The 9,741-nt window shown below is 42.3% G+C and overlaps 1 protein-coding gene across 4 annotated transcripts; it reads right to left on the bottom strand.

Moving 5' to 3' along the window:
• Positions 1-549: 549 nt before the first annotated feature.
• nup62l (nucleoporin 62 like) lies at positions 550-5,617 on the bottom strand. 4 transcript variants are annotated; one of them, XM_039005633.1, is made up of 13 exons: positions 5,529-5,617; positions 4,839-5,094; positions 3,969-4,360; positions 3,766-3,849; positions 3,493-3,591; positions 3,237-3,356; positions 2,966-3,062; positions 2,673-2,817; positions 2,477-2,526; positions 2,199-2,333; positions 1,999-2,110; positions 1,484-1,550; positions 550-1,352 (listed from the first exon to the last, which is right to left on the bottom strand). In XM_039005633.1, exons 2-13 carry the CDS (start codon positions 5,084-5,086, stop codon positions 1,261-1,263), a joined length of 1,641 nt encoding a protein of 546 aa, XP_038861561.1. In that variant the 5' UTR covers positions 5,087-5,094; positions 5,529-5,617; the 3' UTR covers positions 550-1,260. The 4 variants fall into 4 exon arrangements, with proteins under 4 accessions (XP_038861561.1, XP_038861562.1, XP_038861563.1 ...); XM_039005634.1 differs by having other exon boundaries at positions 3,499-3,591; XM_039005635.1 differs by having other exon boundaries at positions 3,493-3,525.
• Between the last annotated feature and the right edge of the window lie 4,124 nt (positions 5,618-9,741).

Below are 9,741 nucleotides of genomic sequence, written 5' to 3'. Positions count from 1 at the left end.
CTACCAGTTCTGTCCGGAGGGGATCCTCCAGAACTCCCGACACCAAGGTCTGCTGCATGGTACACTAAATGGATCTGGTTCAGGAGGGCCAGAGAGACCTGGTGAGCTGGGGTTCACACAAACACCATGCCAATTGGAAACGTAACATTTTAGTGCATATACTCATTCACTCAGACACACATTGCATTCTTAGACAAATTGTTACTGTCACCACTAAAACAAATATTAACATGTAATCTTTGAAACATTGAATTACTGTGGAATTCTATTCATTCCTATGGAAGACTGCCAATATGGCCGACCGGTAGCTTAAACCTCTCATTGGCCACCAGTACATAGCATCAGCAATCCAGGGTTTATATACATCATTGGTCTACCCCTGACCAATGCATACCAGCAGCACTGCTACCCTGTATAACACATTTTCTTACAGAATAACCTATTTTCCTTAAGACTGACAGTTGTCTGATTTTAAAAAGATATAGAAAAATCTATGAAATGCTAATTTTACTGTTAGGGGACACCAACACCATTTTTTTTGTCACAAAATGATATGCACAGTATTTTTATTAGGAAAGAAACAAATTATGTTCTGCTTTGCATAGTCACTTGACTAGCTTTACAATGATCTGCCGTTGTCGAGACTAGTGTACGTTTCTATATGGAGTTAATGTAGTCAAGGCTTTGATGCTGAATACTATAAATGCTATGGAGTTGATAACTGGTGGAGGAGGGATATGGTCGAAACGCAACAAATAGTGTCTCACACTGAACAAAACATGGAATTGTGCATTCATTACTTTTTTGAACTGCCAAATAAATACATATGGTGTTGTGTTCAGCAACACGTGTTGGTTAATTGAAGCTCAATTTAATCCGTAGCACTAAAGACCTGCGCTACATCGGTCGCAGAGACTGCATTCACGGTAAATGCATGTCGGCTCAATCTGAAATGACCTTTACATTTCTACAGCGCTGAGTTTAAACGTTACAGAATGAATCGAGCCCTAAAGCATATGAGCACAATATGTGCCGAATTGTTCCTTTACTCATAGAATGTATTATTTGCTCATCACCCGTGTGGAAGTTCATATCTAAAACCCTAGCTTGGGAGTAGGTTTCTATAATAAATAAAAAAATATCACAATTGATGCATTAAGCACATCTTTATCATAACTCCTCTCAACAATATCTTCATTGCATTAAAAACTAGCCTAATGCACATTCACATTATTTTCTGAGACATTACAATTCTCTAGGTTAACCAAATGTTATGCGAAAAGTCTTCTCCTGCTCTTTGCGTCGGTTGTCGCAGAGTTTGGACACATCCTCCACCCTTCTCTGTAGAAGCACTGAGGAAAGACAGGGAGATATTACAGAGTTAATATGGTTTGAAGGAAGTCTTGACTCTGTATCAGAAAGGTCAAGTTAGTTGTGGAAGTAGTTTACTCAAGCTTCTCTAGACCATAGGTTAAATACTGACCCGAGTTCTGGTCAATCCATTGAAGAGAGTCCATGTGGGCATTGAGAATTTTACAGATCTGCTGAAGCTAAAAAGAGGAAAAGTGTCAGCGTAACTAATTATTCAATTCCTCCTCCCTAAATAAAACTATACAAGGATGTATTCATTACAGGTAAAAACAGTTATGAAAAATGCTGTATTTGCCAATAAAAAAAATATTCCTAGTTATACAGTATGTACAGATCTACTTAAATTACATACCCCTGCACATCGACTGTATTAATGAGCACATTGTACTTGTACCCCTTGTATTGTCAAGTCACCGTTACTTATTGTGTATTATTACATGTTTTACTTTTCTATTATTTCTCCATTTTCTTTCTCTGCATTTTTGAAGGGCCCATAAGTAAGCATTTCTCTGTTACTCCACACCTGTTTACAAAGTATGTGACATAACATTTGATTTAGAATAACTGTAGCAATATAGAAGCAGAAGCAGCCAGGTATTCAGTAGACCATCTGTTTTTCTTTCTCACCGGGTCACTGGTATCAGCTGGCCCACAGGATGTGTTCAGGTGTTCAATTATTTCCTTTAGATCTTGGGACATCCTCTTCAGCTGGGCGTCCACGTTCTCTGCAAGCTTGTACCTTCAGAAAGAGAATGCATGAAAATGAAATATCACAACCATATAGTCATGAATCAGTTCTCACTCAAAGCCCTTTGTTAAAACCTTACGTTCTCTCGCGTTCCTCGTCGGCATTCTGCATGTAGATGGTTCCACTCTGTTCTTTGACAGACTCCTCCAGCGGGGACAGTAGGTCCTCCAGTTCCTTCTGTTGTGACAGGATGAAGTCCAGCTCCTGGTCCAGCCTGGGATGGGTTAGAGAGCAGAAACACAAGGTCATCCAATAACTTTGACACAATAGTAACACAATGACTACTTGTCACAGATAAAGGCCAGAATTCAGAATCTGGTGTATTCAAAGATTAGACATAAACCAGTTAACTCCCACCTTCTTTGGTCCAGTTTCACCTTCTCCATCTCCCTGTGCAGTGATGTGATCTGTAACAACGAGATGAACATCCTCTTAAAATCTGCCATGAAGACACCCCAAAGTTCAATTGAAGGCCATTTCATGAGATTAAAACAAATAGCATGGCCTAGATTCTAATGGTGCCGTTACCGCGAGAAGTGCCATGTCTGTTTACCTTCTCTCCGTTCTCCACCAGCGTGCGGTCCCAGGCGTTGACCTGGGTAGCCTGCTGTAAGAAGTGCCTCTCCTGGTCCTCCAGCTCAAGACTCCACTTGTTGATGAGACCCTCTAGTTGGGCGTAGGACATCACTGGAGGAGCACTGCAGAGGGGGAGTAAATGGACAGGGTCACATTGAAACGACTAGGGATAAGAGTGGATAAGGATGTATTTAGAGAAATGCAAAAAAGGTTGAGGATACAGAAGCAGTGAGAGACGTAATGAACTTGGCTGGCTAAACCCCGCAGTACCTTGCTGTAACAGTAGTGATGGTTGTGGCTATTCCAGTGATTGGGGCCGTTGTGCCGATGCCAGTGGCACCCGCAGGTTTCATACCCAGTGAAAAACCTGTTGTAGAGCCAGTGGTAGCGAAAACATAAAATTCACTACAGTGATGAATTCCTCAATATGACCAGAATTCATCAAAAACAAACAAGCCCAGTTACAGAATTTTGCATAAACGAGCAACAATATCAAGCTTTAGTTATGCCAATAACCTTGTATGATGAAACAGTACGATACCTGTGCCAGCTGGTGCTGTGGTGGTGGCAGTGACTGCTCCCAGGGGTTTGAGCATGAAGCCCAGGGTACTTCCTGCTGCTGATGTGGCAGCCGGGGCGGCTGAGGTGAGGGCAGCACCCACTGATCAGGAGAGAGTACGGGTAACAGAAAATAAAATTAATGCCACCACAGAATGTCAGAAAGACCATTTAACCTTAGTTATGAGTTATTTGCTGACATTTGATTCATCAGGCAAGAGTTAGAGGATAAAACTCACGAAAACCTGTGACTGCTGCCGTTGATGCTGGTACTGCAAAGAGAGAAGAACCTAATGAGGCCTGGGTAGCCGAGGCAGTTACAGCAGGGGCTGGAGTAGCTTTAGAGAAAGAAAAATAGATCAACTTGATATCAGTTGAAAAACAGGCACACACATGTCCATTCAAAGATAAAACATTTTCTGAGACAGTTTCAAACATTTATTTTTCTCCAATTTGTCAGCTATTTATTTGACAAATGACATATGCCAAACATCTCCGACTCCCCCATTTACCTGAAGGTTTGACACCAAAAGCAAATCCTCCACCCTGGGTTGTGGTTGGTGCAGCTGTTGAGGCCAGGGCCACAGAGTTCAGACCTGAGGGAAATAAAATACACTCATTCAGGATGCACAAAACACCCTATGTAAACATGTAATTTACTGTACATTACCCATGATCTGATCAACTGAGCTGACTAGAAACTCAGAAAACTCACCTGTGGACTGGTTCCCCAGGGAGAGGGTGGCAGGGGCGCTGTTCCCAAATGAGAAGCCCCCTCCTGCGGTTACGGTAGGGGCTGCCTGGACCTTGGCGGCACCAAAACTAAACCCACCTCCCATCATTTGAGCGGTTGCAGCAGGAGTTCCTAAAGAGAGCCCACCAGCTGCTGCTGGTTGAGCCTGAGTTTGGGAAACAGGGGCTCCAAGCCCCCCTGCGGTCCCAAAGCTGAACCCCCCTCCTGTGGAAACAGCAGTGGTTTGTGTGGCGAAACCCCCACCAAGTCCAAAACCTGCCCCAGAGGTGGGGGTTGCCATCCCCATAGTTAGCCCTGTTGGTGCTGGTTGAGAGGCAGCTGGTGTGCCCAGATTGAGTTTAGCAGTGGGAGTCCTAGAGATAAAAGTAAGAGAAAAGAACACATTAGAAAATCTACATTACAATCCTACTAAAAGTTTGCCTTGCCAGCCAGACGCTACGCCCAAGGATGTCAGTTTCTTCTCCGCAATGAGTCAATCTGAGAACCTCCCAGAATCTTCATTGAATGCGAACACATTCAGGGCAGTCTGAATGGTCCAAAAACGGATTGGTTGGGGTAGAGATCCAGAACACACGTCATTATCTTTGAATGGTTAGCGACGAGACAAACCCTGATAACTGTTTTGTTTAACACCCCTTGTTCCCCTCGTCCCCAAAAATGACTTTAATGATGGCTGTCTCAGACTAAAAGTATGAAATGAACAATAGAGCAGCCGAAGAGTTGTGTGAGTCGTCAGGCTAACTAAAAGCTAAAACAGGTAACAACCTACCCAAGATTAAGCGCTATAACTATCCAAACATCCATGTAAATTACATCATCCAATGCACCCACCCAATAGAGAAGCCTCCTCCTGCTGGAGTACTGTTCTGTGTAGGGTTCCCAAAGCTGAATCCTCCAGTTGAGTTTGTACTGTTTGGGGGCTGGGCAGGATTGGGGGGTCCAAAAGAGAAGCCACCACCTGGAGTTGTAGGTGCAGCACTTGCATTCCCAAAGCCTGTGGCTGGTGCAGCTGTGGTTTTGGGAGCTCCAAAGCTGAATCCAGTATTGGACGCTTGTCCAAAGTTGAATCCTCCACTCATTGTCCTATCTAGGAAGGAGGACAAGGTAGAGATGAATACAATGACATTACATCGTACCGATGTCATAGTCCCTTCAACGTCTTCACCCACTAGCACAATTTAGCTAGCCACATAATAAGATATGCAGATTTATACAGGTCAACCCCATGACACTTCTTTGACTTATCTATTTTTTACACTGACAATATTTATAAATAGACATTCTGGGAGAACGGTTGCTATACTATAGCAAGTTAGCGTACTTACTTAGCTAGCGTTAGTGTTCTAGTTAGTAAGTTAGTCAATTAACGTTAGCTAGCTCACTACTAAAATACGAACGAGTTAGCTAGTGAACAAAACGCCATATATTAACGTTGTATTGCAATACCACCAGCTAAACAAGAGTATACATGTTCGTTCACTGACAAGGAACAAATCCTGTCAATTGATAAAATTACCATACCTCCCCTCTTCTTCCGACAAGAGATGAAATTGAACGATTGCTATCTGCGCGCACTATGAACGCTTTTGATTGCGGTAACGACATCGCTATGTAACTAAGTACTTCCGGGACAAGGATTTTTGGAATCCTTCATAAGAGTCCCGTCCTGCATACTTTGTAAATGAAATAGGGCGAAAATGGAAAACATGCACATTTATCGATATTTTATAGTTATCATACAAAGAATAATTAAAATAATTTCTGAGATATGTGATGTTTATTTCTTATCTAAAAATGGTCAATGTTTGTACTATAATTTTTTGCACCACACACACCCTTGTATGTACGTTGTCGCAGTAAAAGGGGTCCATACTACTCAGGAGCACTTGTACACTTGTAGTTTCCAAATCCAGAATTTACACCCAGAGAAGCGTTGGTGCTCATTTTGCCAACCGTAAAGAGTGACCAAGCAGCTTAAATGCACTTCGTTTTTTCATATTGGACATGCATATTGCAGCATACACAATTCCCTGTAAATTGTGTCGCAATAAAAGGGGGTCCATTCTTCTCCGGAGCACCTTTCGTTTCCAAAGCCACAGTTTACAGGAGCGTCGCTGCTCATTCTACAAACAATGTTTGTTTATGAAGTCAATAGATGCAATTTGGTCAAACATACTTTATTCATTGAGCTGTAAATTCCGGATTGTAAAGTAAAAGTAGAATGGACCCCTTTAACTGCGATACAACATGCAGAAAAGTGTACAGTGCAATATGTCTAATATGAAAAAAAAACTATTGGATTTAAGCTCATTGGACACAAGGGCCAAACAAGCTTTGAGTGTGCCATTGTAGATTTACCCTCAGTAATACATGGCTTCTGCCTCAGCTGATTGAGGTAATATTGAACCTCTTCCAATGTCAGCCCTGTCATATCAAGATATCTCTGAGCTGCTTTCACAATTAGCTGTATTCTGACTGTGTTAAACTTTTTCAGCACAGCTATTAATTACTCCTGCTATGAACGTCGCCAGTTCTCTTCTATACGTCTCCACCCACCTGCTCAGTGGTCCCCGGTCTATACCCTACTCTACCTTGCAACTGCATCTCCCTTTGCCTGGACCACCATCACTGCCTCAGCATGACACCCTTCTCTCCACTCTCACTTGTTGCACCTCCACTGCCTGTTTCACTGAGCACCCCCACAACTGCAGCACTTTGGTTGTACTCCGTCCCCACACTCATGCTTTCTCCTTACAGGCTGCTGCCACATGCCAAAAGCTCTGGCAGTTATATTTAAAAGGTGTCAGTACACAAACCCTCACATAACTCATATCCTATGGCACATGTCACTCATTCCACGGTGGGTCGAGTGTCTGCAATGTTTTCGCTCCACCCGTATACTTGATTGATGAATTAAGGTCACTAATTAGGCATGAACTCCCCTTACCTGGTTGTCTAGGTATTAATTGAAAGGAAAAAAACAAAAACCTGCAGACACAGCCTTCTGTGGAATGAGTTTGACACCCCTGTCCTATGGTTACTTTGTTTGGAAGTAACCTGTACTCAAAGTGTAACAGAAAAAGTAGATAAGGGAGTGAAGAGTGGTTAAGGAGAAGTTTATCTATAATTCCATGCAAAACAATTGTATCTTTTAGCAATGTTTATTATGAGTATTTCTGTAAATTGATGTGGCTCTCTGCAAAATTACCAGATGTTTTGGAGGCAAAACATTACTGAACATAACGCGCCAATATAAACTAAGATTTTTGGATATAAATATGAACTTTATTGAACAAAACATACATGTATTGTGTAACATGAAGTCCTGAGTGTCATCTGATGAAGATCATCAAAGGTTAGTGATTCATTTTATCTCTTACGGCTTTTTGTGACTCCTCTCTTTGGCTGGAAAACTGGCTGTGTTTTTCGTTTGGTGTGCTTTCGTCGTAAAGCCTTTTTGAAATCAGACACTGTGGCTGGATTTACAACAAGTGTATCTGTAAAATGTTGTAAAATACTTATATGTTTGAGGAATTGTAATGATTGGATTTCTGTTGTTTTGAATTTGGCGCCCTGCAATTTCACTGGCTGTTGATGAGGTGGGGCGCTAACGTCCCGAATATCCCAGAGAGGTTAATCATGAAACATACACACCCCACCCTTCTTCTTCCCGGAGAGATGTTTATTCCTGTCAGCGTGATGAACTGAGAATCCAGATGGCTGGACCAACTCCGACAGGTATATCCCGAGTGAGCCATGTTCCCGTGAAACAGAGTATGTTACAATTCCTGATGTCTCTCTGGAAAGAAACCATTTCCCTCCCTGATCTCGCCAACTTTGTAATCCAGGGACTGAAAATTAGCGAGTAATATACTCGGAAGCGGTATTTGGTGTGAATGCGCCTTCTAAGTCTGACCTGAAGACCGCTCAGAATCCCTCTACTTCGCCGGAGTTGTTTTGGGTCGGCCTCTGGAATAAGTTCAATTGCCCTGAGTACAAAGGATCCGCTTCGGGAAAGTCATATTCCTGGTCGTAATGCTGGTAGTCTCGGTGAGCTCTGATATCCAATAGTTCTTCCTGGCTGTATGTAATAACACATAACATTTTCTGGGCTAACAATGTAAGAAATAATACAGAAAAAAAACTAAATACTGCAAAGTTTCCTAAGAACTACAAGCGAGGCAGCCCTCTGTCGGCGCCATTTTCTTTCTTTTTTAAAGACCACATAGACCAGACAAATTCTAATCTGGACATTGAAGCCATTCCCACTGGTGATTTTCATTCTACCCCTCTATCCAGCAAATTATTTAAGCCATGGACACAAGGTGGGTGCAATTAATTATCAAATAGAACAGAAAACCAGCAGTACTCTGGACATCCAGGCTCAGATTTGAATACCCCTGATACAGGCTTGCCAGGGGAAAATATATAGTACTGTTGTAAAAATGTACTCTACCCTAATATACACTACCATTCAAAAGTTTGGGGTCACTTAGAAATGTCCTTGTTTTTGAAAGAAAAGCACATTTTTGTCCATTAAAATAACATCAAATTGATCAGAAATATATGTTGAAAATGACTATTGCAGCTGGAAAAGGCTGACTTTTTATGGAATATCTACATAGGTGTACAGAGGCCCATTATCAGCAACCATCACTCCTGTGTTCCAATGGCATGTTGTGTTAGCTAATCCAAGTTTATCATTTTAAAAGGCTAATTGATCATTAGAAAACTCTTTTGCAATTATGTTAGCACAGCTGAAAACTGTTGTGCTGATTAAGTTTGAGAGTTTGGTTGTTTGCTATTCGAAAACGCGCCTTCCAGATCCGACTTGATAACCTACAGCTGGAAACTTCACAACTCTTTAGAACATCAATGGAGCCACAACCAATGGTTTAGATCATTGGCTGCAACAATGCTGCCCTTAAAAAGGATGGCCATTTTGAAAACTGCAGTATATATTTTGGACACAGTAATTGCAATATTTCTGCAGTAAAAAGGTGTTATTTTGGACAGTACTTGCAGCATACTGCAGTTATACTAGTGTACTGTGGTTATACTGCATTCAACAAGTAGAAGTATCATTTTATTTTGTAGTAGTACATGCAGTGGATTACTTATGGTTTCAAACAAGTAAATAAGTACACAAGGGCATTAAAATAAGAATTTCTTTGAGCAAACAAGTTTCTAGAAAAGCCCCCTTCAATTTAGACTTTTACAGATGGAGAAAAATTGCATGTCAGAAAATGCAGGTACTAAGGTTCAAGGCCACCACACAGACAAGGTTTTCAAAATGTAGTTTCTTTATATTTCGTTCAAGGACCAAAGAGTGAACACATTTACAAACACATATACATAAACAAGAACAGTCCATCCTGGTAGAAGACACACTTGCACTGCGTTGAGTCCATTTGGGGATTGGTCACTGCCGCACAGTTGCTGGACTCCATTGCACGCCACTCTAGCACAGGCCACAATGAGGGGGAGAACAGAGCAAGGGTGAGGGGATCATTTTCACGGAGCATCTCAAAATCACTCACATGGGTTCGGAAAGTCGAAGCGGGGCTGGGCTCGAGACGCGGCTGGGGGAGCAGTTGCTGGGGGAGCACCCTCCTCTCGCCACCGTTGGAAGTTTGTCGTGTGGCCCATCACAGGGGCTCTCATTGGCGGTCTCGCAAGGGGCTGCTTGTGGGGGTCCATTGGGGTGGTGTCCTGCGGCAGGCCGAAGGCGGAC

Source organism: Salvelinus namaycush, chromosome 12 (assembly GCF_016432855.1).
Source record: "Salvelinus namaycush isolate Seneca chromosome 12, SaNama_1.0, whole genome shotgun sequence".
Taxonomy (NCBI): domain Eukaryota; kingdom Metazoa; phylum Chordata; class Actinopteri; order Salmoniformes; family Salmonidae; genus Salvelinus; species Salvelinus namaycush.
Note: the sequence above shows the minus strand (reverse complement) of the source record. Positions and strands in the feature narration are given on the sequence as shown.

Coding starts and splice junctions, on each gene's coding strand:
- nup62l (XM_039005633.1), bottom strand. CDS start 5,086: ATGAGTGGAGGATTCAACTTTGGACAAGCGTCCAATACTGGATTCAGC. Junction 3,850..3,968: donor CCTGGGGAACCAGTCCACAG/GTGAGTTTTCTG, acceptor TATTTCCCTCAG/GTCTGAACTCTGTGGCCCTG. Junction 3,357..3,492: donor GGCAGCAGTCACAGGTTTTC/GTGAGTTTTATC, acceptor TCTCCTGATCAG/TGGGTGCTGCCCTCACCTCA.